Source organism: Gadus chalcogrammus, chromosome 20, assembly GCF_026213295.1.
Source record: "Gadus chalcogrammus isolate NIFS_2021 chromosome 20, NIFS_Gcha_1.0, whole genome shotgun sequence".
Classification (NCBI taxonomy): Eukaryota; Metazoa; Chordata; class Actinopteri; order Gadiformes; family Gadidae; genus Gadus; species Gadus chalcogrammus.
In genome coordinates this window covers 1,141,482-1,167,492 of record NC_079431.1, presented here as the reverse complement: position 1 = coordinate 1,167,492, position 26,011 = coordinate 1,141,482, and the positions used below count along the sequence as shown (strand labels likewise).

The 26,011-nt window shown below is 48.5% G+C and overlaps 1 protein-coding gene across 7 annotated transcripts in view; it reads left to right on the top strand.

Moving 5' to 3' along the window:
- LOC130373081 (dedicator of cytokinesis protein 9-like) overlaps nucleotides 1-25,263 on the top strand; it is a 94,360-nt gene extending 69,097 nt beyond the window's left edge. For 2 of the 7 annotated variants that reach the window (XM_056579319.1, XM_056579318.1), the window contains exons 25-53: nucleotides 181-250; nucleotides 639-764; nucleotides 1,092-1,163; nucleotides 2,009-2,155; nucleotides 2,321-2,404; nucleotides 3,016-3,127; nucleotides 4,438-4,616; nucleotides 5,558-5,674; nucleotides 5,772-5,883; nucleotides 6,638-6,771; nucleotides 8,814-8,928; nucleotides 9,188-9,254; nucleotides 9,361-9,408; nucleotides 11,948-11,991; nucleotides 12,546-12,661; nucleotides 12,994-13,131; nucleotides 13,444-13,626; nucleotides 14,016-14,129; nucleotides 14,692-14,907; nucleotides 15,543-15,600; nucleotides 15,852-15,958; nucleotides 16,720-16,842; nucleotides 17,304-17,417; nucleotides 19,547-19,693; nucleotides 19,801-20,011; nucleotides 21,030-21,220; nucleotides 22,304-22,404; nucleotides 22,969-23,107; nucleotides 23,413-25,262. In XM_056579319.1, coding sequence (XP_056435294.1) covers nucleotides 181-250; nucleotides 639-764; nucleotides 1,092-1,163; nucleotides 2,009-2,155; nucleotides 2,321-2,404; nucleotides 3,016-3,127; nucleotides 4,438-4,616; nucleotides 5,558-5,674; nucleotides 5,772-5,883; nucleotides 6,638-6,771; nucleotides 8,814-8,928; nucleotides 9,188-9,254; nucleotides 9,361-9,408; nucleotides 11,948-11,991; nucleotides 12,546-12,661; nucleotides 12,994-13,131; nucleotides 13,444-13,626; nucleotides 14,016-14,129; nucleotides 14,692-14,907; nucleotides 15,543-15,600; nucleotides 15,852-15,958; nucleotides 16,720-16,842; nucleotides 17,304-17,417; nucleotides 19,547-19,693; nucleotides 19,801-20,011; nucleotides 21,030-21,220; nucleotides 22,304-22,404; nucleotides 22,969-23,107; nucleotides 23,413-23,538 — 3,511 coding nt within the window. In that variant the 3' untranslated portion in view covers nucleotides 23,539-25,262. Of the gene's footprint in view, nucleotides 1-180; nucleotides 251-638; nucleotides 765-1,091; nucleotides 1,164-2,008; nucleotides 2,156-2,320; nucleotides 2,405-3,015; nucleotides 3,128-3,415; nucleotides 3,458-4,437; nucleotides 4,617-5,557; nucleotides 5,675-5,771; nucleotides 5,884-6,637; nucleotides 6,772-8,813; nucleotides 8,929-9,187; nucleotides 9,255-9,360; nucleotides 9,409-11,203; nucleotides 11,344-11,947; nucleotides 11,992-12,545; nucleotides 12,662-12,993; nucleotides 13,132-13,443; nucleotides 13,627-14,015; nucleotides 14,130-14,691; nucleotides 14,908-15,542; nucleotides 15,601-15,851; nucleotides 15,959-16,719; nucleotides 16,843-17,303; nucleotides 17,418-19,546; nucleotides 19,694-19,800; nucleotides 20,012-21,029; nucleotides 21,221-22,303; nucleotides 22,405-22,968; nucleotides 23,108-23,412 lie in introns of all 7 variants that reach the window. The other 5 variants (XM_056579314.1, XM_056579316.1, XM_056579313.1 and 2 more) reach the window with 5 other exon arrangements.
- Nucleotides 25,264-26,011: the final 748 nt, after the last annotated feature.

Sequence of the window (26,011 nt, the reverse complement as noted above, 5' to 3'; positions counted from 1 at the left end):
ATGTAAGTCCTTAAAGATACTTATTTATTTTAGAATTCAAGACATTTTCATATTTTGACGTATACATGGAGCTACTTAGATGTAGCTGTTTTAGTTGACTAAGGAAGGTGATGGTTGGTTTCTCCCATGTTTTAGTGTCCAGGTTTGTAACTTATGTGTGTTTTTACGGCTGGCCTGCAGAGTGATGATCCACATCGTGGCTCAGTGCCATGAGGAGGGGCTGGAGCACTACCTGAGGTCCTACGTCAAGGTAACGCAGCCCTAACACAAACACCTCCCCACAACCCCCAGAACCCCCCCAAACTCCCACCGACTCTCAGCCACCGACACTGTCAGCACGCAGAGATGTCCTTTAATGTGGCACTTAATGTACATGCTTATTGTTCGTCGTATTTAGTACTTAGTTGTTTAGTATCTTATCCTAGCTATCTCTGTTGTGCACGGGGAATGGGTTAACCTAGTGATAGTTAGTGCTCGGCACTTGGTTCTATGAACATCCTCACTGTAGAGACAGAGATATGTTGCTGCTTCTCTTTCTTCTGACAAATGTACTTATTGTAAGTCGCGTTGGATAAAAGCGTCTGCTAAATGTCCTGAATGTAATCTAAACGTTAATGTCCTGTCCTCCTGCGCTGCAGTTTGTGTTCAAGACGGAGTCGTTCACGGCGTCCACCACCCGGTTGGTCCACGAGGAGCTGGCCAAGGCCATGACGGCCATCCTGAAACCGTCCACAGACTTCCTCACCAGCAACAAGCTGCTGAAGGTGAGAGGCCGGCGTGCGGCACACTGCTCCTGGGGGAGGACAGCTCTCTGCTCCCCCCAGAGAGGACTGGGTTGGTCCCAGGGGCAGAACTACAGGATGGTTAAAACAGAGAAATACTAAATAAATCAACCGATATGGAAAGAACGTCAGAAAATATATATATAGATGTAAATGCATTTTATTATCAACTGCCTATGCTGCACTACCTGCATAAATGTATATGCTGATAGAGATTGAACCACTGTTGAGTGGTTGAATACCCTATTAATTAAGTAATAAGATACTGTTCAGTATTGACTCTCCATCGTCTCCACCCCTCTCTCCCAGTACTCCTGGTATTTCTTCGAGGCGCTGGTGAAGTCCATGGCGCAGTACCTGATCGAGAGCGGTAAAGTGAAGGTACGTGGCAGGCACCGGTGATGTGATCTGACTCACGCTGCGCTCTCTGTTGACTCGGCGGCTGCAATCAGTCTCCGCTTCCTGCCGGAGCTCAGCCCGAGTTCACCGCGTGCCTGGACCTGTGAGGCCACCGCAGTATCCACAGCCTCAGATAACACACACCCCCCCCCTCCAGGCATGCATGCTCTATAACCCACAACATTCCTTAAGATAATTTACCCCACCGAGCCACCCTGTGTAATCTCAAGCTCCACTGTGCTAGGAACAAACTCATTCTCCCACAATGCAAAGGGGTACCACTATACTATTTACTATTTACAAATGTAGTCCTTTTTGCCCAAACTAATTGCTAGCAGCATGTAGGCCCGAGGGCTTCTGTCTAGCTCCTGTGATTAACATCACCTGACTCGCCCTCTGTGTAGCCCTTGGGGTTTTTACTGTAATATTTCACATTATATTATTATGAAATTAAAGATGCTGTAAAGCTAAGGAACAATCGTGTACTAATATGACTTCCTGGTTGCGTTATAGCTGTCACACCAATCGTGTCATTACATGAAATCCTGGTTGTGTAATAACATGACTTCCTGGTTGTGTAATAACATGACTTCCTGGTTGTGTAATAACATGACTTCCTGGTTGTGTAACAACATGACTTCCTGGTTGGTTAATAACATGACTTCCTGGTTGTCTAATAACATGACTTCCTGGTCGTGTAACAACATGACCTCCTGGTTGTGTAACAACATGACTTCCTGGTTGTGTAATAACATGACTTCCTGGTTGTGTAACAACATGACCTCCTGGTTGGTTAATAACATGACTTCCTGCCGGTTCCCCCCCAGCTGTCGAGGAACCAGCGGTTCTCGGCGTCCTTCCACCACACGGTGGAGACGCTGGTCAACATGATGATGCCCCACGTGACCCAGAAGTACAAAGACAACCTGGACGCCGCCCGCAACGCCAACCACAGCCTGGCCGTCTTCGTCAAGGTGAGGCTCCCTCCAACACCAGCTTGTAGATCGTTATTTGGGATGATGTAGAAGCACCATACGTGTGTGCGTGATGCGTATACATTGTAAGATACTGACTGAGGTACACAGAGGTCACAGAGGATTCTGTTTTTGTCGTTGACGCGGTTTGTGTTTATGTTGCAGCGGTGTTTCACTCTGATGGACCGAGGCTTCGTCTTCAAGCAGATAAACAACTACATTCACTGCTTCATGCCCGGTGACCCCAAGGTAAGGAGCCCACTCACCCAGCTCCTCATCCATTCACTCACCCAGCCCCTCATTCATTCACTCACCCAGCCCCTCATTCACTCACCCAGCCCCTCATTCACTCACCCAGCTCCTCATTCACTCACCCAGCTCCTCATTCACTCACCCAGCCCCTCATTCACTCACCCAGCTCCTCATTCACTCACCCAGCCCCTCATTCACTCACCCCCCCCCTCATTCATTCACCCAGCTCCTCATTCACTCACCCAGCCCCTCATTCACTCACCCAGCCCCTCATTCACTCACCCAGCCCCTCATTCACTCACCCAGCCCCTCATTCACTCACCCAGACCCTCATTCACTCACCCAGCCCCTCATTCACTCACCCAGCTCCTCATCCATTCACCCAGCCCCTCATTCACTCACCCAGACCCTCATTCACTCACCCAGCTCCTCATCCATTCATTCACTCCTCTGCAGAGTCATTAAAAAGCATGATTAGAACGTACAGTGATAATATCTGCATCTTTTTAGTCTCTGCAGAATGTTTTTAGAGGTTATCGTTTTGCTTTTTAATAATAATTGTTACTATATTAAAGCTGTGTTGTTGTGTTTTATATTTTTGTACCCAGACCTTATTTGAGTTCAAGTTTGAGTTCCTGCGCGTCATCTGCAACCACGAGCACTACGTCCCCCTCAACCTGCCCATGCCCTTTGGCAAGGGACGGATACAGAGGTTCCAAGGTGAGGAGGGATCTGAACTGCTTCCAGTGAACTCATGACTTAGTGTTGCTTGTGTTATGTGATCAAATCCCCCAATGCTCACGTCACTTTGGTGAACATGGACGCTTTCATGTAATCCCTCGTAAAAAGTTATCACTCATATTGAGTACACATCATTTCACCATCACATAAATCAGATACATGAGATACATAAAAAACATACGATGCATACGAAGCATGTTCTGTTCTTACGTCTGTTTTCACAGAGTTGACAGTTCTGTTATCCTCTCCCTCTCTCCTCACACATAGCTTTACTAGCTCCTAGCATGGAGGCCTTTGACGCTCCAATAGGTGGGTGAGAAGAAGCAGGCTGGTTGTTCATCGAGTGGAATTAAAAAGCTAAAATAATCTAAGAACTGTTCCCAAAACACTAAGCAGAGCTCGGATGATTCCCTGAACACATTTAATCAGCGCAGTGATAACGCTTACGCTCAGAATGTTCTGTGCTAAAAACACTGCGTTTAGTTGTGCATAGATCAATTAATATTGCTGAATCTACAACTGTGATTTGGCTCGTTTGTGTGAGACAACGGCTTGTGGTTTGGCTGTGTTCAGGATTCATGAGGTGATTGTAACAGCAATAACCCTGGGATTTGATGTCTTTGCTTTACTTATCTGCATACAATATGTGAGTTAATATGGACTCAATCTGATGAATAGATTTCATTCTGGATATTTTACTTAATTTGATTTGTTTACCTTGTGATTTCTGTTTGGTTTGAAACACTGTTTAAAGCACTCATGAGCAAATCGATTTCTGTAATTTGATTGATACGTTTTTAACTTGTGTAAGACGTTATGAACTGCATTCACTCAAGCATCAAAACGATATTCCTTAAAGCACAAATCATCAGAGCCAAGAATCCTAATCAGTGTTTCTTCTTTGACACGTTTTAACCCGTAGTTACCCTCGTACTAACCCGGGTAGCGTTCACTCCCCAACAAACACATTCTCCATGACGGCTCTAACCACCGCCATCTTGTGTTTGTCGTCAACACTAATCTCCGCCTCTAACTGCATCTTCTCCCTGAGCGTCTGGAGAGCTCCTCCTCCTCTGGAGAGCTCCCCCTCCTCTGGAGAGCTCCGCCTCCTCTGGAGAGCTCCTCCTCCTCTGGAGAGCTCCTCCTCCTCTGGAAAGCTCCTCCTCCTCTGGAGAGCTCCCCCTCCTCTGGAGAGCTCCGCCTCCTCTGGAGAGCTCCTCCTCCTCTGGAGAGCTCCACCTCCTCTGCACCGCCTCTCAACAGCGCTGTGTTCCTCCTCCGCCCCTCAGACCTCCAGCTGGACTACTCCCTGACGGAGGACTTCTGCCGGAACCACTTCCTGGTTGGGCTCCTCCTCCGGGAGGTGGGCGGGGCCCTGCAGGAGTTCCGGGAGATCCGGGGGATCTCCATCCACGTGCTCAAGAGCCTGATGATCAAGCACACCTTCGACGACCGCTACACCAACAAGGTGGGGCTCCCCCCCGCTGCCTCCCCCCCGGGGTTCTATGAGCCCTCAAGGTTACGGTTCAGTTAAAGGTCCCATGGCATGCCACCAGGTGTGAGTGTGATTAGCCATTACAAGCCGTTTTGAAAATCTGCCCCTTATGACATCACAAGTGGGCGTGCCCACCTAGATGTATGACGGATAGATGAGCAACGTATTCTACATTCTATTCTAGTGATGTCATATGGGGCAGATTTTCAATACGGCTTGTAAGGCTAATCACACCAACACCTGGTGGCATGTCATGGGACCTTTAAGGCTGCAGTAGGTCAGTGGGACAGTTGTAAATAGAGACAGTAGAGGAAGGTTAGTATGTGGCTCAGCTGACGGCTGGTAACCGAGTGGTTGCTAGTTCGATCCCAGGTTCCTCCTAGCTGAGTGTCGAGGCGTCCCTGAGCGAGACGACTCACCCTGACTGCTCCTGACGAGCCGGCTGTCGCCCTGCGTGGCTGACACCGCCATCGGTGTGTTCATGTGTGCACGAATGGGTGAATGTTTGGCAGTACTGGTTAGAGAAGCGCTGCAAAAATGAGGGTCCATTTACCATGAAGGGTAGGTTGACAGTTGTAAAGAGAGACAGCAGATGAATGGACGTCTTTGAAACTAAATAACCCCAAAGAAAACGTCACTGTTGCATCACACACCTGTGATGACAGATGCAAGATGGATTCCCTGAACCTGTCAGGGAAGAGATGCCTTGATTGGTCAGAAAGGTGCTTGGAGCGGTCCAAAAACTCGAAATTGTTGCTAAGAGATGAAGGCATCAACATGAAACAGATATTATCACAGCATTTCACGCACTAAAAGCTGACGGATAGATAAAGCCTTTGCAGCAAATGACACTCTAATTACTGTTGTTAAATCTTGCCTACAGCACATGAAAGCCTCTCGTTTTTTTTTTATAGAGTCAGCAAGCCAGACTAGCCACTCTCTACCTGCCCTTGTTTGGCCTGCTGCAAGAGAACGTCAACAGACTGAACGTGAAGGAAGTCACCCCATTCAGCGTCAACCATTCCAACAACGTAAGGGCGCCATCTTGTGGTGGTACATCGACCCTACAGGTGAATAAAGTGACAATGTTTTCGTTCTTGGCCTTGATTCTGCTTGTTTTTGTTTCAGAATGGCAGAGACGATAACCTTTCGGGCAATGCCCTGATGACCCCTCCCAGGTCCAGCACTTTTCTGGACAACAGTTTACACAAAGATGTGTTTGGAGTCATCTCTGGCACTGGTGGGTTTAAACAGAGGACGGAGAAATCTAGACGATTTTTATTTACTTCATTTTATTGGAGTTTGTGCCTTTATTGACAGGGCAAATTAATTAGTCATGCCACCACTCCAGCTCACTATGTTGGAGGTTTAGTCACACTAGGCAAATAAAGTGACTGAATTGTTTTGTTCTTGGCTTTTGATTTTGTCACACTAGTGTTACTAATGTGGAGGTTTAATCAAACTAGTTTTACTAAGGTGGAGGTTTAGTCACTAGTGTTACTAAGGTAGGGGTTTAGTCACACTAGTGTTACTACCGTGGAGGTTTAGTCACTAGTGTTACTACGGTGGAGGTTTAGTCAGACTAGTGTTACTAAGGTGAGGGTTTGGTCACTAGTGTTACTAAGGTGGAGGTTTGGTCACTAGTGTTACTAAGGTGGAGGTTTAGTCACACTAGTGTTACTACGGTGGAGGTTTAGTCAGACTAGTGTTACTAAGGTGGAGGTTTGGTCACTAGTGTTACTAAGGTGGAGGTTTAGTCACTAGTGTTACTAAGGTGGAGGTTTAGTCAAACTAGGGTTACTAAAGTGGAGGTTTAATCAAACTAGTGTTACTACGGTGGAGGTTTGGTCACTAGTGTTACTAAGGTGGAGGTTTAGTCAGACTAGTGTTACTAAGGTGGAGGTTTAGTCACACTAGTGTTACTAAGGTGGAGGTTTAGTCAGACTAGTTTCACTACGGTGGAGGTTTACTCACTGGCGTTGTTCTCCCCCCAGCCTCTCCTCACACCACCTCCACCCCCAACATCAACCTGGTCCGCAACGCCGACTCGCGCGGCTCCCTCATCAGCACCGACTCCGGCAGCAGCCTGACGGAGAAGCACCACGACAAGGCCAGCTCCCTGGACAAGGTGAGGCCCAGCAGGGGACCGAAGCATCCTCCATACAAACGTTGTGCTGCGACTGATGAACTCGTGTTCAACGCCTCCCCCAGGAAAATGTGTTTCTTGTGTTGGCATCGAGTACAAGAACACGTGATCACACATGCTGCCATTAGGCGATTGGCTGAGAGCGCCTGAAGGAACGTTACTCTGAATGTAACCCTAACCATTCACCCCCCCCCCCCCCCCCCCGGCACGGGCAGAGGGAGTTTGTACGGCGCCACTCTGTCAATGTCCTGCGCTTCCTCGCGGACGCAGAGGAGATCGCGCTCGCCAAGCGCGCCAAACGCATCACCATGGACTTCTCGATGCTGTCGGCCCCCCGGCTGCTGGCGGGCCCCGCCCCCCCGCCCGTCATTCCTCTTCAAGTATAACCATACCCCCCCTCCGACCCCGCCCTGAAAAAGGACGCATCCGTCTCTTTTTTAGTGTTTTCAGCCTCACTCATTCTTCCTCAGCGAAGGGAACGACTCTCGGAGAATTCTCCCCCGAAGCGAGGAGGGAGAATGACTGAATCCCAGCTGGGAATCTCCCAGCGTCTGTGTGTGTGTGTGTGTTTGTTCCTGTGTGTGTGTGTTTGTTCCTGTGTGTGTGTGTGTGTGTGGAATTCTGTGTTTGCCTTTCGCTTTCGAGCCCTTTCTTTGCCAGATGATCTCCAGGCAGGGTCGTGTGTTTTATCCGGTGCCACTGGCTGGAGCTGCTGTCGTATAATCAAACTGCCTCCTTATCGGCCGTTCTGCGGCTATCTGGCCTCCCAGATGTCCTCGTTAGGACGCACACTGACAGGGATTTATCTGCACTCTCTGAACCCTTCCTCTCGTGTGACGTTGAGTTCTAAACCTGGACGACGGGTCTGAGAGCGACCGCAGGGATAAGGATATATTCACTTTATTAAGGGTGGAATAAGGCTGGTTTGGAGAGAGTAGGGAGGGGCAGGATCAGAGAGATGGGTTAAGTACCCTTAAGTATCCTTAAGTACCCTTAATTGTGTGGTTATTACTTTGGTTTTGGTCTTGGGCGGACCTTTCGAGGTCCTTTGTGACACTCAGATTGTCGATTTTTGCAGATTTTCCTTTGCAAATAAAGAGTGGAAGCAATAAAATGCATCCATAAATACATTTAACATCCATGACGGCATCATTCTAAATCGGAATGTTTGCTTTTCGCCATAGCAGCGTCACACTGCGGCCAATCAGAATCCAGCGTGGGCCGCAGCCGCATGAAGGCCAGCCCTCTCTCTGCTCATGGTTTCCATGAAGTCATCTCCAGTGGGTTACCTCGTCTAGACCGCTGGCAAACAAACGCACTTCGTCCCCCCCCCCCCGTCCCCCCTCCCCCTGTGGTAGAGCTGCTGCTGCCTGCTGGCTCTCCTCTGATTGCTTTGGACCGATGGTAGACCACTTCTAGACCTCTCATTTAAAGCCTCTTCTCCTTGCGTAGCGCCCCGCTGTAGGCCTGACTCTGGGGTAGCGCCCGCGGAGGTCAGATCCCGGGCCCGGCGTTGTAAACGTTGTGCTCTGCGCTGACGTGCCACCGGTAGATGGATAGAGCTGCTGACGTCAGGTTCTGAAGCGTTGTGATGTGATCTCCTCTCTCGGTGTCTCCGCTGGACGCTCGTGGACTGCCCTCCGTCTCATCCGGCGGTGCTCTTGGTCCTGAAGTTGAACACATTATGATCGGTTTGTTCAGTTCCATGACCAAATCATTGCACTGTGGTGAGCCGGATCATCCATGGATGTTTTAATCAGATTGTAGCTTTACATTTTCGCCCCCCCTTAGGTGGCAAATGATTCAATGATAATGCATAATTTACTGATTCTTAATAAAAACCTCTCTTACAAATTAAAACTTTGGGAGGACTTCAATACGTTGATCTGATCTCCCAATTTAAACAGCTTTAGTGAAATCATTCTTCCACTCGTAACTCTGGCAGAGTCTCCTGCCGATGTGAACTGTGTTGTCGTTGTTCCTCCACCCTCTCTGACTGATGTCCGATGTCTCCGTCCGCCCAGAACCAGCCGGCCTCCACCCTGGGCAGCTGCCTGCTTCGCAGTGACAAGCTGGAGCAGGCGGAGATCAAGAACCTCCTCATGTGCTTCCTCCATGTCCTCAAGAGCATGTCCGAAGGTAGGAGGAACCCTCTCTCTCCGATTCAGTCTTGAAGGGGTCTTGTGTTCGCCCGGCGGCCATCTTGGTTCCAAACGGATGGAGTTTGGGGAACTTGTTCACCCGGCGGCCATCTTGGATCCATACGGATGGAGTTTGGGGAACTTGTTCACCTGGCGGCCATCTTGGATCCAAGATGGCCACCAGGTGAAAAAGTTCCACCGACTGAAAGCGCGGTGAATCCGAAAATCAAATAATCAATCCGTTCTTCCCGTTTCAGATGCTCTGTTCACCTACTGGAGCAAGGCCTCGGCGGTCGAGTTGATGGACTTTTTCACTCTCGTCGAGTAAGGGAGACTTCGGTTCTTACTGTGAATGATTGTGGTAACATGCCAGGTCGCGAGGTCTGTTGAGGTGTATTAAAACGTGTGTTTTCTTCTTTGTTTCCCTTAGAGTTTGCCTCCATCAGTTCAGATACATGGGGAAGAGATACATCGCCAGGTAACGTCCGCGCAGCCTCAATCTGATGCCTTTATTGATTACTGATATATGGTAATGTTATGGCAAAACATATACATTTACATTATAAAGATAATAGAATCTGAAAAGTATCAAGAATGAATTTATGGAAATATCCTTCTGATTATACATCTGATGTTACATCGTGCTTGCAATTATAGTCTCTTATTCTTCCAGTATAGAAAGTAAAGTCTAATGTGTGTGTGCTTAATGTGTAACCGTTTAAAGAAATGCTCCCTGTGTCATCATGTGTGTATGTAAACCATGCTAGCCGTTAGCGGTAGCGTCTCTATTGTAAATCCGCCCCCAGTGCACTATGCCGTCTCTGCCCCACACTCTGGGGTCCCCCCCCGCTGAGGGCTTTGGGGGGTGTCCACTCTCTCTAACCCTCCCACCCCTCTCTCCATCTCTATTCACCCTAACTGCTGGCAAGTTGTAACATGTTGAGCTAAGGGCGGGCCCTGCCCCCCTCCTTCTGGGGTAAGACTAGCGTCTGGAACGGCCGACTCTCCACTAGCGCATGCCTTCTTCTGTTGCCGTGCCGTGATGCTGTGACCTGCGTGTGTGTCGGAGTGTGTCGGAGTGTGTCGGAGTGTGTTGGAGTGTGTTGCCGTGCCGTGACGCTGTGAGGTGTGTGTGTGTTGAAGTGTGTTGCCGTGCGGTGACGCTGTGAAGTGTGACGTGTGTTGCTTTGAGGTGTGTGTGTGTTGGAGTGTGTTGCTGTGAGGTGTGATGTGTGATGTGTGTTGGAGTGTGTTGCTGTGAGGTGTGGTGTGTGTGTTGGAGTGTGTTGCTGTGAGGTGTGGTGTGTGTGTTGGAGTGTGTTGCTGTGAGGTGTGGTGTGTGTGTTGGAGTGTGTTGCTGTGAGGTGTGGTGTGTGTGTTGGAGTGTGTTGCTGTGAGGTGTGGTGTGTGTTGGAGTGTGTTGCTGTGAGGTGTGTGTGTGTGTGTGTATTGGAGTGTGTTGCTGTGAGGTGTGTGTGTGTGTGTGTGTATTGGAGTGTGTTGCTGTGAGGTGTGGTGTGTGTGTTGGAGTGTGTTGCTGTGAGGTGTGTGTGTGTTGGAGTGTGTTGCTGTGAGGTGTGTGTGTTGGAGTGTGTTGCTGTGAGCGTTGCATGGCTTGCCCTGTTTCGGAGGCCTGGGCCGCCTGTCTCTGCTGATATGGCCGTGGCTCTTATCTGGTTCAACCCGCATGCTGCTCCCCCTGTCACCCCGTCTATCAGAGCCTTGGGGGGTTCACCGTGTCACCCCGTCTATCAGCCTTGAGGGGTTCACCGTGTCACCCCGTCTATCAGCCTTGAGGGGTTCACCGTGTCACCTCGTCTATCAGAGCCTTGAGGGGTTCCCACGATGCTCGGAGACTAGCTGTCATGTTTGTCCAGAAATGCGCAAACATGTCTTGTGTAATGTTGGGCTGAACCTTTTAGTATGGGTGTTGACGTACACACAGAATCCTAGAGGCTAACTCTACCATATCTAGGACTACTTTTACTATTTCAGTATAATACTCAAACACACTTTATGAATTGTAAATATTGTTAAATATAATTGTACCTATATCATTCTGATATGTAATTATATAGAGTTTTCTATCAATGTTATCTCTAAGGATAAAGATTTTATTTTATTCAAACTGCTTCCCCATTAGATATATTTTTGTCCCGTGTGGGGTTTCTGCGGGAAGATTTAGCTCCCCCCCCCCCGCATGATGAAGCCAAGCCCGGCTGCTCCCCCCTCCCACTCCTCTGACCGTTTCCTGTTTCCTGTTTCCACGTCAGGAACCAGGATGGGGGGGCGGGACCCGTTGCTCACGAGCGGAAGGCTCAGACTCTGCCCGTGTCCCGCAGCAGGGCGGGGATGATGCATGCCCGCTTACAGCAGCTCAGCAGCCTGGATAACTCTCACACCTTTAACCACAGTAAGTCGCCTTCCATCCCTCCTGTAACACGCGTCTAACCGCAGAAAGACACCCTCCATCCACCCATTCATATCATCTTCATCCTCATCGACGTCGTCATCATCAACCTCATCCGCATCATCCTCGTCATCCTCATCGCCTCTTGCCCATCGCGCGCTCTCTCTCTCGCTCTCGCTCTCGCCCTCTCTCTCTCTCTCTCTCTCTCTCTCTCTCTCTCTCTCTCTCTCCCTCTACCTCTCTCTCCCTCTACCTCTCTCTCTCTCTCTCTCTCTCTCTCCCTCTCTCTGTCGCTCTCTCTCTCTCTGTCGCTCTCTCTCTCTCTCTCTCTCTCTCTGTCGCTCTCTCTCTCTCTCTCTCTCTCTCTCTCTCTCTCTCTCTCTCTCTCTCTCTCACGTTGACCTCATCCTCCCTGACCCCCCTCCGGGTCTCCATGTCCTCACCTCAGCCCCCAGCGTGACCTCAGAGCCGTGCCCCAGAAACAGAGCGACCCTGAGCCCGAGGAGCCGTCTCCTTCAGTCGGGGCCGACCTTAGGGCCTCTAGCGCCACGGTGGAGCGCCTGTGAACCACTGCTGCTTAATGAAGTTAATCTCTTTGTGCTTTCAGTGTAAGAAAGATTTCAAGTGTTCTGGGATTATCTGTAGACCATGGTAAGAACGTGCCGGCTCCACCAGGCGCTGTACAGACGGTCGTTGATCTGACTTTGTGTTCAGACGCTTTTCTCATGGAAAATACATCGGGAATACCTCCAGTTCCTCTGCCTCTCTCACTAAGCCGGCTTAACCTCTCGTTTGAACTTAATTCAGAACGTATCAAAGACTTAATTCCACCCTTATGTTTGAGTAAACCATGTGCCTTGGAGTACTCTTCCATATTTGCTGCTAGATGTGATGCTGCTTCCATCATTCTGTTAGCCAACTGCTAACCACAGCTAACAACCGTAACGTGACGATAAATGTGCTTCACTAGATAACCAGACAACTGTCATCCTCTGATATGCGGTAGAATAAATTTTTATTCAACATGTTTTCATTTTCATTTGGATTGAAATGTAATCTCTCCAGTCCATTGAATTCACACCCTTTTTCTCCATTCCTTTAACACTAATTCGCCTCTTCTCTTGGCCCGGTGTATGTTTGTACACACTGTGTTATCAGGAGTCTCGGTTGCGATGCAGTGTGTGTCTGTGTGTGTTTCCCTGCAGCCTACAGCCACTCGGAGGCTGACGTGACGAGCCAGTCTCTGCTGGAGGCCAACATCGCCACGGAGGTGTGTCTGACCGTCCTGGACACCCTCAGTATCTTCATCATGGGCTTCAAGGTAACACACGCGCACGCGCAGTGTACGCACGCGCACACTGCGCACACACACCCACACACACACATTCACTCTCACTCAAACGCACACACACATACAAACGCGCACACAGACGCAGGCACACACACACACACACACATTCCATCATTATTTTTATGTAAATTATCAAATAATATATTGAGCATATAGTGTAAGAGTTTGTGGCATACTTTTATAAACTCAGCAGTTCATTATAACGAATTATATTTATTGTAAGTGTATGGCATTATCGTGTGTTTCCCCTAGTTTCTGTTATTGACAGCAGTCTTATTTCCATCCTGCGTCTCTCCCCCCAGACCCAGCTGTGCAGTGACCACGGCCACAACCCCCTGATGAAGAAGGTGTTCGAGGTCCACCTCTGCTTCCTGCAGATCAACCAATCAGAGACGGCCCTGAAGCAGGTGTTCACCTCCCTGCGAACCTTCATCTACAAGGTAAGATGCTTACCAGTATAGTAATGTGTGTCCTTATCGCAAGAGATCTCGTCCTTTTATTCGGCCTTTGTGCTTTATTCGCGACACCAACTTACAATCTTGTCTCTTCACCTGCCTATCCACTTGTCTGTCCTCCTGTCTGTCCTCCTGTCTATCTACCTGTCTGTCTACCTGTCTGTCTACCTGTCTGTCCGCCTGTCTGTCTACCTGTCTGTCTACCTGTCTGTCCGCCTGTCTGTCTACCTCTCTCCACCTGTCTGTCCTCCTGTCTCTCCGCCTCACCTGTCTGTCTGTTTGCGTGTCTCCCTCCAGTTCCCGTGTACGTTCTTCGAGGGCCGGGCCGACATGTGTGCGTCGTTCTGCTACGAGATCCTGAAGTGCTGCAACTCCAAGCTGAGCTCCATCCGCAGCGACGCGGCGCACCTGCTCTACTTCCTGATGAAGAGCAACTTCGACTACACGGGCCGCAAGTCCTTCGTCCGCACGCACCTCCAGGTACGCTAGTAGGTTAGCTACCGCCAGGTACGCTAGTAGGGTAGCTATCTCCAGGTACGCTAGTAGGGTAGCTACCTCCAGGTATGCTAGTAGGTTAGCTACCGCCAGGTACGCTAGTAGGTTAGCTACCGCCAGGTACGCTAGTAGGTTATCTACCTCCAGGTACGCTAGTAGGTTAGCTACCTCCAGGTACGCTAGTAGGTTAGCTACCTCCAGGTACGCTAGTAGGTTAGCTAGTAGGCACGGTAGCACTTTAGCTACCTCTGACACTACCAGGCTCAACAATAATATAAACGTAATACATATTGACTGTATAAAAAAATATATATATATATCATTGACCAAACTGTCCAGAAGCATGACCCCGTCCCCTTTGGCCCCGCCCCCAGGTGGTGATCGCTGTCAGTCAGCTGATCGCTGACGTCATCGGCATCGGAGGAACCCGCTTCCAGCAGTCCCTGTCCATCATCAACAACTGTGCCAACAGCGACCGCACCATCAAGGTCTGCCCCACGCAGCATGTTATTAACATGTTATTAACCTGTTATTAACATGTTATTAACATGTTATTATGTCGTGCTGTGCTGCACTAGGAAAAGGCGGTAGCTGCAGTGAAAGAAACTTGCAAATTCACATTTATGTTATTTATTTATTTTAGGGAATGTGTATTATAAAACGAACAAAGTATATCCCTCCCCCTTGAACATGTGGGTGAACATGTGCGTGTGTGGGTGTTTGTAAGTGCGTGCCTGTTTGAGTGTGTGTGCGTGTGGCCTGCATGTGTGTGTAAGTGTGCGTGCAGGCCTGCGTGTGTAAGTGTGTAAGTCCGTGCTTGCCGGAGTGCGTGTGTGTGAGTGTGTAAGTGCATGCATGTGAGCACATGTTACCTTGAAGCCCATGATGAAGACGCTGAACGCTTTAATAAAAATAAATCCAGTTTAATTTCAATTAAAAAAAAAGAATTAAAATTCCCAAAATTGGAAAATTGGAATTCTCAAATTGCCACTCAACCTGGGAGTCTGGATCCTCATAAGACGTCGTGCCCCCCCCCTGCGTCGTCCCCAGAACACGGCGTTCCCGTCGGACGTCAAGGACCTGACCAAGCGGATCCGCACGGTGCTGATGGCCACGGCGCAGATGAAGGAGCACGAGAGGGACCCCGAGATGCTGGTGGACCTGCAGTACAGCCTGGCCAAGTCCTACGCCTCCACGCCCGAGCTCCGCAAGACCTGGCTGGACAGCATGGCCCGCATCCACGTCAAGAACGGGGACCTGTCCGAGGTGGGCCGGAGGAGTAGCTGTGGTAGTAGTAGGGGTAGTGGTAGTAGTAGTACTGATAGTTGTATTAGTAAAAGCAGAAGTAGATGTAGTAATAGCAGGTAGTGGCAGCAGCTGTGGTAGTAGTAGGTGCAGTAATAGGTTAGTAATAGGTTAGTAATAGGTTAGTAATAGGTTAGTAATAGGTTAGTGATAGGTTAGTGATAGGTTAGTGATAGGTTAGTGATAGGTTAGTAATAGGTTATTAATAGGTTAGTGATAGGTTAGTGATAGGTTAGTGATAGGTTATTAATGGGTTAGTAATGGGTTATTAATAGGTTAGTCATAGGTTAGTCATAGGTTAGTCATAGGGTTATTGATATTAAAGGGTGAGGTTTAAGGTTTAAGGTGGTAGGGTTAGGTGTGATTGCAGCCAAAGGTTTGGGGTTCACAGCCTAACCTGCAGCCACCCTCGAGTGAGACGCCTACCCCCCTGTCTGTAATGTCCTGTGGGTGAATCCACCGGTAGGCCCCTGGGATAAATAGCAGCATTATATCAACCATGTGCTGCGTTGCCTGGGACCCCTCGGCCCTCTGGTGGCGTGCTGTGCTGCACGCCGCCGTGTCCCACCGACTCACGTTTGTGTTCTGATCCGCAGGCGGCCATGTGCTACGTCCACGTCGCGGCGCTGGTAGCAGAATACCTCAGGAGAAAAGGTGCTGTGATCCCTCCACTAATATAAGTACCCCTTACGCACCGCCCGCTGACGGAGCGATGTGCTCAGCCTCTTCCTCTCCGGTGCACGGCCACGTGGAGATGATAACCGTAGTACGGGGGTCTGGATAGAGCCCGTGGTACTTCAGACTCTGGGCTGTGGGCCGGCGAGGATGGCTGTGTAGTCATCGAGCTGAGGTGAGGGCGAGTCTTGGGCGATGAATGACGCGTCTCTCCCCCCCCTCCCCCCCAGGGATGTTCAAACAAGGCTGCACGGCGTTCCGCGTGGTCACGCCCAACATCGACGAGGAGGCCTCCATGATGGAGGACGTGGGCATGCAGGACGTGCACTTCAACGAGGTTCGAGGGACGGATGTGACGAGGGGGGGGGGGGGGGGGGCTGTGGATATGAAGACGATACCCCGTGATTGTGTTCGGGTTACGCAGGCGCGGCCCGTGAAGGAAGCGCCTTCATGTCTTCTGGCCCGCTGATCCGCTGCGACTATGTCACTCAATTATTAACGAAGCCCTGGTTGGCTGTCTGTCTGGGAGCCGGGGCTTTTCACTTACGGAGCCGCGTTGGGAGAGCTGCCAACTGCAGTACGGCGTCTCCATCTGCCCCCTGAATCCCCAGCTGAGACCTAAAATATTTAGTCCAGTATTGTGCCAAAGAATGTCCACGTAATGTAGCTACAAAACTCTAGTGCTGCTGCCGGGTATTCAACTGTTAATAATAGATGTAATGCATGATTTAGGACATTTCTACGTTTTATGTGAGTCAATCATAAACGTATACTATTAACTGCTCTCCATGCTTCGCCTTTCAATGTCAGTGTGTTGTTGAAGCTGGAGGTTCTCCATAATGTTGTTGCTCTGGCGTCAAGGTTCTCCATAATGTTGTTGTTCTAGCGTCGAGGTTCTCCATAATGTTGTTGTTTTAGAGGTGAGGTTCTCCATAATGTTGTTGTTCTAGCGTCGAGGTTCTCCATAATGTTGTTGTTCCAGCGGTAAGGTTCTCCATAATGTTGTTGTTCTAGAGGTGAGGTTCTCCATATTGTCAGTGTGTTCATGAGGCTGAGCTGCATAATGGATGGTAATGGCGTCCCTGTGTGGCCCGGCAGGACGTTCTGATGGAGCTGCTGGAGGAGTGTGCGGATGGACTGTGGAAAGCGGAGCGCTACGAGCTCATCTCTGACATCTACAAGCTGATCATCCCCATCTATGAGAAGCGCCGGGACTTTGAGGTAATCAGCCTCTACAGGAAGCCGCTCAGCAGCACTCCGCCGAGACACAGGAGCGGATCCTCACGGCCCCCTGCAACCGGTGCATAGAGAAGCTAATTGAGGATGTGTGTGTGTGTGTGTGTGTGTGTGTGTGTGTGTGTGTGTGTGTGTGTGTGTGTGTGTGTGTGTGTGTGTGTGTGTGTGTGTGTGTGTGTGTGTGTGTGTGTGTGTGTGTGTGTGTATCTTTGCTCATATGCCTGTGTGTGTGTGTGTGTGTGTGTGCTTTCTTGTGTGTCTGTGTGTTTTTGCTTGCTTGTGTGTGCACGTTTGTGTGCGTGTGTGTGTGTGCGTGCTTGTGTGTGCGTGTGTGTGTGCTTTCTTATATGTTTGTGTGTATGTGTGCTTGTGCGTGTGTGTGCTCATGCGCGCGTGTGTGTGCACGTGTGTCCTTGCTTGTGTGTGTGTGTGTGTGTGTGTTGCAGAAACTGGCCCATCTGTACGACACGCTGCATCGCGCGTACAGCAAGGTCACGGAGGTCATGCACACGGGGAAGCGGCTGCTGGGAACCTACTTCAGAGTGGCCTTCTTCGGCCAGGTGAGTGTCACACGGAGAGGGAGACGACCCCGTTGGCTGTCCTGCGCCCTGAGATAGTCTTCTAAGACACAACTTAAAGGGGACCTATTACGCCACCAGGCGTCAGTGTGATTAGCCGTCACAAGCCGGTTGGAAAATCTACCGTTTTTAAAAAGGTGGGCGTGTCCACCTAGATGTATGACGGATAGATGAGCAACGTTTTACTACAGTCCACTGGGTAGGCTGGCAGACTGATCTACCCAGCACACATCTAGGCGGACACGCCCACCTGTGATGTCAGAAGCTGCACACTTTCCAAACGGCTCGTAATGGCAAATCACACTCGCACCTGGTGGTGTAACATGTCCCCTTTAAACATTAAGACTGGACAGCGCTCCGTCCGTGTTTGATGTGACCACGGTGCGTTGAGTTTAACCAGAGTTTGTTCTGAAGAGGAGGAAGCTGCGTTATTAATAACCAGCCCAGCGTGGGAGGAGCTAATGGTTCTGTATTTTTTTAGCACGACCGCAGCTAGTGGCTGGTTGTGCTCCCCCACTAATCCCCCTCTTCTATTTTGTCCGGTCCCGGTTGAAGGCGGCGGTAAGTTGTGCTGTAGCCTCTGGTGGGAGGGAGCGGCTTAACGTCTCTGTGTGCTGTGGTGGTGCCTCTGTCCTCTGCTGTTCGTCACTCTCCCGTCCTGTGTTGCTTCCAAACCGTTAGCCGTAGCGCTCGGCTACGCTACTCTACTGTGTCCACCGTGCATGCTCTTCGCTGGTCGTCCTTTTCAACGGTCAATGTTTTAATGTCTTCATTAACCCCAGTGCAGGGGCGTGGCCACCCCCCCCCCACCCACCCTCACCCCCGAGTCTGAAAAAATCAAATAAAACAATCAGGTGCCCCCCACCCCCCTGGCTACGCCCCTGCCTGAGTGAGCCGTAACATCTTAAAAAGAAGAAGAAGTACCGCTGGCGATTCAGGCAGCGTGGTAGCTGGGTGTGGTTGTGTAACCTAACCGTGTGTTTTGGTAGAAGCTAATTCCCTAATTCTCTCCAGGGCCGTGTTCTGAGGTGCTCTTCTGACGGTGTCTGCCCACTGCCCCCACTGCCGTCCCTGGTTGTTGTCTAAGACCATTAGCCAACTTCAGCTAACGTTCCATCATTGGCGTTGGGGCGGTGTGCAAATACCTAGGATGGAGGTGTTAAAGTGTGGATTCTCTGTTTCCCCGTTGAATGGGTTATGGTAGCGTAGAAGCAAATGGAATAATTTTGATATGATTTGTCTTGTTCTGTTGTTGTTGTCATTGTTGTCGTTGTCCTCTACAACTCCATAGCAGTACCAGTTTACTGACTCATACTCTGAGGTAAATCCATGGGGAAGACAGACTTTCAGTTGAAATGGCGTGAATTGTTGTGTGTTCCTCCCTGCGGATTAAGTCGATGATATTGCCCCTCTGCTGTAGAGATATGTCTACCTTAACTCCACCTCTGTCTCCTAATCAGAGCTGGAAATGATTACTGAACTTTTGGGAGGGATCCATCTTTCTTCATGCATCTGTTTAGAGGGAGTTAATGATTCACACAGGATTGATTTAATCTAAATGAGCGTCCATTTAGTAAAAATGAAACGACCTAAAATAGCATTCACAGCGTATCTTGCTTCCATCGTTTCGGCTGTTAAACTTGTGAATAAAACAGGACAAGTGATTCTGTCCTTCTGTTCTGTTAGCTTGGATCATAAATAAAGTGATTTCTTGTAGCGTGCTTCAGGCTTCGTGTTCAGGCCCAGACATGTTAGCATTGATAAGCCTGCCAGATTAACATCAAGTTACCCAAGAGGGAGTGATGTTGAATTCGACATTGATGATTCACTAGGAGATCTTTTTGTGTCATTTGTTGAGCAAGTGAATATCCTGTCTGTAAAAATTGCTATCACGGTCCAATTGTCTCTTTCTCATTTGTCATTCTGTCGTAAATTTGTATGCATTTTTTAATTAACTCTGTCTCACTGACATTTTCAGTTTGATTTTCATGTGATCTTCAAAAGGAATCGCTGTCCGAATTTCTTTGATTTTTTTTGTGATTGGGTCGATTCTCTATCATTCGAAAGACATTTTCCCTTCCTGACTGTTGTTTTGTGTCACCTGTTCGTAGGGATTCTTTGAGGACGAAGACGGCAAGGAGTACATTTACAAAGAACCCAAGTTCACTCCTCTGTCGGAGGTCTCCATGAGGCTGCTGAAGCTGTACGCTGAGAAGTTTGGACAGGAGAACGTGAAAATGATTCAGGACTCGGGGAGGGTGAGGGCGTCTCTCCTCACGTATCATCACTTCAAATATGTCACCATGAATAAATCCAGAGACCACTTCTGACTCATACGTATCCGTCTTCCCTGCTCTAATCCCAGATCAACCCCAAAGACCTGGACTCCAAGTTCGCCTACATCCAGGTGACCCACGTGAGCCCCTTCCTGGAGGAGAAGGAGCTGGCCGACCGCCGGACGGACTTCGAGAGGAGCCACAACATCCGCCGCTTCGTGTTCGAGATGCCCTTCACCGTGTCGGGGAAGAAGCAAGGCGGCGTGGAGGAGCAGTGCAAGCGGAGGACCATCCTGACCAGTAGGTCTACTGGGGGACGCTGGGGGCGCAGCTCCTAGGCTACATGCTAATACAGTAGCCGTAGCCATATAGTGCGTTTTTAAAGAGTTAACATATGGGAGAAATGTAGGTTTTTGATTGGAGCTAGTGAAATATTTTCCAATATTGCCCAATATTCAAGACTTAACTATGAGTTCCGTTTCTTGACTCAAAAACCTTGAATGTTTAATTGGTACAGCCCTCTCAAAACGTAGGTTGACTCGTTAAAAAAAAGACTTTACCCGCAAAGACATGATTTCCGCCTGAAGTGAGCCTCAGCATTTCAATATCATCCCCCCACAGAGATGTAGATAAACATTCCTCCAGCGAAGCTTTTTATTGGTCGGCAGAAAGCGCTCGGGCCAGAGTGGAAACACAAGATTAGATTGTGAAGATGTCAGCCCTTTTTCAAGGATCTGCCCTCGTATCTAATCACACAGCCCTCTATGGTTTTTTTGTTTTATGGCCCAAAAGTACCTCGTTATCCGTAATACAAGATAACACGTCTTTAAGATATCTTCCTAGGGACAAATAGGAACGATAAAACACTTCCTCACAACTCATCGTGGCCAGACCACAGCTTATGGACAAAACCCAGGGTGTTTATATTTACATTTACGTTTAGGGCATTTAGCAGACGCTTTTAAATGAGCACATTTGTCAGAAGAAAGAAACAATATATGCTGTCGGTACAGTGAGGATGTTCATAGAACCAAGGGCCAAGAACTGACATTCGCTAGGTTAACCCATTCCCCGTAGACAACACAGATAGCTAGGACAAGATGCTACACAATGCTAAGTACTATTTGGAAGTGCCAGCACGTACAACGTACAGTAAGTGTGTAAGGGGGGTAAGGGGGTAGGGGGGGAGGCAATGCAGAGCCCAGGTGAACTCTGAACACGTGAGTCGTGAGTCTGTTGTCGAAGCTGGAGAGCGACTCTGCGGTCCTGGTGTTGTCTGTTGATGCGTTCCCCCCCCCCCCCCCCCCCCCCCCCCCAGCGACACACTGCTTCCCCTACGTGAAGAAGCGCATCGCGGTGATGTACCAGCACCACACAGACCTGAACCCCATCGAGGTGGCCATCGACGAGATGAGCAAGAAGGTGGGCGAGATCCAGCAGCTCTGCTCCTCCAGCGATGTGGACATGATCCGCCTGCAGCTCAAGCTCCAGGGCAGCATCAGCGTCCAGGTACCTCCAGAGTCACATGGTTACAGAGTCACATGGTTAGAGTCACGTGGTTACAGAGTCACGTGGTTACAGAGTCACGTGGTTACAGAGTCACATGGTTAGAGTCACATGGTTACAGAGTCACATGGTTACAGAGTCACATGTTTACAGAGTCACGTGGTTACAGAGTCACGTGGTTACAGAGTCACATGTTTACAGAGTCACGTGGTTACAGAGTCACATGGTTACAGAGTCACGTGGTTACAGAGTCACGTGGTTACAGAGTCACGTGGTTACAGAGTCGCGTGGTTACAGAGTCGCATGGTTACAGAGTCACATGGTTACAGAGTCACATGGTTACAGAGTCACGTGGTTACAGAGTCACCAGTGTTCAGTTACCGTGGTTACAGAGTCACATGGTTACAGAGTCACATGGTTACAGATTCACCAGTGTTCAGTTACCGTGGTTACAGAGTCACATGGTTACAGAGTCACATGGTTACAGAGTCACATGGTTACAGAGTCACATGGTTACAGATTCACCAGTGTTCAGTTACCGTGGTTACAGAGTCACCAGCGTTCAGTTACCGTGGTACCAGAGTCACCAGTGTTCAGTTACCGTGGTTACAGAGTCACTATCGTACAGTTACCGTGGTTACAGAGTCACCAGTGTTCCGTGACCATGGTTACAGAGTCACCAGCGTTCAGTTACCATGGTTACAGATTCACCAGTGTTCAGTTACCGTGGTTACAGAGTCACCAGTTACAGTCACATGGTTACAGAGTCACATGGTTACGAAGTCACATGGTTACAGATTCACCAGTGTTCCGTGACCTTGGTTACAGAGTCACCTGCGTTCAGTTACCGTCGTTACAGAATCACCAGCGTTCAGTTACCGTGGTTAGAGTCACCAGTGTTCAGTTACCGTGGTTACAGAATCACCAGCGTTCAGTTACCATGGTTACAGTCACCAGCGTTCAGTATGATTGGAGGTGCATTTTGAACTAGCAACGCAGTAGAGAAGGTTGTATCGTGTGGGGTGCTATCGTCAGGAGGCATCAGAGTTGTGTTTGACGAGGTGTGGTCCCCCCCCCCCCCCCCAGGTGAACGCCGGACCACTGGCCTATGCCCGCGCCTTCCTTGACGACGCCAGCACCAAGAAGTATGCAGACAACAAGGTCAAGCAGCTCAAAGAGGTGTTCAGGTGAGAGTGAGACCATAACAACACAAATATAATGAAAAATCAATGACACGATATCCGCAGGTTCAGATAGATTTTTAATGCACTTTACAAGTGCATTCAATAAGTTATTCTTATTAACATTCATTGTTGATTATTAATAATATTATTAACATCAATTCTTATTGACATTTTTTGTGTTAATAAGAATACCGTTATTCTTATAACTAATTGAATATTAATATATATTAATTGCACAAACAAAACAAATCTATTACACTCATTATTAGTAGCATTAATATTAAAGGGTGTTTCCCTGTGGTCTGTGCGAGCAGGCAGTTCTGTGGAGGCGTGTCGATTACAGTTATTACTATAATTATTATTAGTGGTAGTATTAATAAGCGTGTTTCCCTTGGTGCGTTATTACTATAACTATCAGTGGTAGTATTAATAAGCGTGTTTCCCTGTGTGTGTTATTGCTATAACTATCAGTGGTAGTATTGATAAGCGTGTTTCCCTGTGTGTGTTATTACTATAACTATCAGTGGTAGCATTAATAAGCGTGTTTCCCTGCGTGCGTGCGAGCAGGCAGTTCGTGGAGGCGTGCGGCCACGGCCTGAGCATCAACGAGCGGCTGATCAAGGAGGACCAGCAGGAGTACCACGACGAGATGAAGGCCAACTACCGCGACCTGGCCCGCGAGCTGTCCGCCATCATGCACGAGCAGGTGAGGAAGAACCCACTCCCACCGTGTCAAACCCGGGCCCAACTGGTGCCTGTCAGACCCCGGGCCTAGCGACCAGTGCCGATCCGAACAGTTGTATTGAGTTCACCCTGAGCGGCGTCGGTAACTGATGTCCATCTCTCGTATGTTTAGCGCCTTTCTTTTGTTCTTCCTTTGTGCTGTCGCGAGCAGATCGGATGGTAACGTAACCAGTACTCCCTGTCACTCCTGTACCCATCAATACACCGTAGGTAGGACCGGGGCTGCGTGTGCCCTGACCTGTTCCTCTCCGTCCCGTCCCCTCCCAGATCAGTCCGGTGGAAGACGGGATGAAAAGCGTCCTCCCGGACTCGCTCCACATCTTCAACGCCATCAGCGGCACCCCGACCGGCGCCACCATCCAGGGGGTCCCCTGCACCTCCTCCGTGGTATGACCCCCGCCCGGGGGACCCCCCACCCGGCCTGGGGACCCCGTCAGGCCGGGGGGCCGCCCGCTGCCTCCGCTCCTCTGCTCTTCGTGATCCCGTCAACGGTTCTCCTTCGGACTGTCTGGTCGGACAGCGGCTCCATGAGGATGGAAATTCACACTCACACACACGCACAAACACACACACACACACATAAACATACACGCACATACACACATACACATGCACGTAGATAGATACACATATACACACATACACATCCACACACACAGATGCACACAGGCACACTAAGGAGTTTGGTCGCTGTCGTGGGATTGGTGCGATGACTTGGTGGGCTGTGATGGAGGACGTGACCCCTGACCCTAGGAGAGGTGAAGGGTCATCGTCTGGAGGTGATAAGGGGACCAGGACAGGTCTGCGGACTCGCTCCCTAACGGCCAGGTGAACAGGTCTCTGCTGATTGGTCCTGAACTCTGTATTCCATCGCCTCCTCCAAAGACGTTCCTCTGGGAATCTGAAGCAGAACAGACAACAGTATAAGCATCCCCTCGTTTTACCTGCGTTCGTTTTGATAAGGCGTATGTATTTTGTATGTACAGTATTTCACTTTTTTCTAAGTATCTCTGTTGGTTTCCTGATGGGCCGTGTATGTATGCTGAGTGCACTCATGTCCCCACACACTACGTTACACACATGTCAAAGAGCCTACTGTGAACATATTAACATTCAACCTTAATCACTTCAAAGTCTTAGAGCGGAACGTTTTTTTTATATTTAAGCCATTGCATACACTCAGTGTATTCAAACCTGTTCATTCTTGTATATATATATAAAAAAAGGAGTGTGTGCAATATTTGTCTTTGGCAAAATATCTTGACTCATACACTGAAAAGAGGAAGCAACCTTCTTGCCAAAGCAGTGAGGTGGAGTCCAGATCTACTGGGGAGAAATATGAAGCTTTTACCATTTTAGTGTTCAATGAAATGTTTATAAGAAAATATATATATATCTTCTATTTGGTAGGCAATGCATTTTTATTTGTTTTTTATTTTTTATTTAACAGAAAATCACTGTTCTGCTGTAAACTGCTCCCTAATGCTTTTCTTTTAAAATAAAATCACTCATATTTCTGCACTTGTACAAAGGAGGTCCTTTCATTGTTTTTATTTTACATTCAGCTTTATTCTATATATGTACACTGTTACCCAACCTAGCTTGCAAGTGAGTTTGAGTACAGTCAACCAACACATAGAATCAAAGTGCTGCACAACCAAGAAAATTAAATAAAGTGAATGCTGGTGGGTTCCAGAAAACCCAATAATCTCAACAAAGTGTGTTCTATCATCGACCCCATTGAACATGTCTTCAATGTTGTGGTTGCTTAATACAGCCAGCATGGACTCCTGTATCAGGGTTGTGTTATCAGCTCGTACATGAAGTTGTAATTTTAACAACAGGTGGGTTTTGTGGGAGGGTATATAAGTCACTGGGAGTCAAGTAGTGGACCTTCTACAGGGGTGTGATAAAACAGGACACAGTCCAACCGGGAGACGCATCAGGACTACGGTAACACCTGACCTTACATACAGCCCTGTTGTACACCCAACCATCTCACTGTTCCGCTGGATCTCCTGTCCACCGAGCCCAGACGGAGCGTTCACCAGGCCCAACGCTGCAGACCGGAGGGGATTCTAGCAGGTTCCACACTCCTCCATCATGGCTGGTGAGTTTAGGAGATAGTGCTCATCGTTTCAGATGTCTGTTCATAAGTCAAGGCCACCTTTCTGAATGTCCCTTTGTGAATGCAGATCACGAGGAGGTCAAGAAGAAGAAGGGGACGGTAAATATATGAAACCATTTATAATTAGTTCATGTGAGAAGGGTGTAGATATGTATACTTGCTCTGAATATACATTCACTACCAGTTAGGATTCTGCAACAACTATGAGAACTGGTAGTTCTGTAGCATATTCAATACTATATAGATTATGGTATTTGAAGCATATTCTATACTATATAGATTATGGAATTTGAAGCATATTCTATACTATAGATTATGGTATTTGAAGCATATTCTATACTATATAGATTATGGTATTTGAAGCATATTCTATACTATAGATTATGGTATTTGAATCATATTCTAAACTATATAGATTATGGTATTTTGAAACATATTCTATACTATATAGATAGATTATGGTATTTTAAACATATTCTATACTATATAAATTATGGTATTTTAAACATATTCTATACTATATATATGATGGTATTTGAAGCATATTCTATACTATATAGATTATGGTATTTTAAACATATTCTATACTATATATTATGGTATTTGAAGCACTTTCCATCCGAAGTATTAAATATGATGGTATGTGAAGCCTATTCTAGTATATATGTGATTGGTTGACTGTGAGACAGCTGCCTCCTCTTCCTCTCAGAGCATAGTGATTTGCGGCTATCCCCTGAG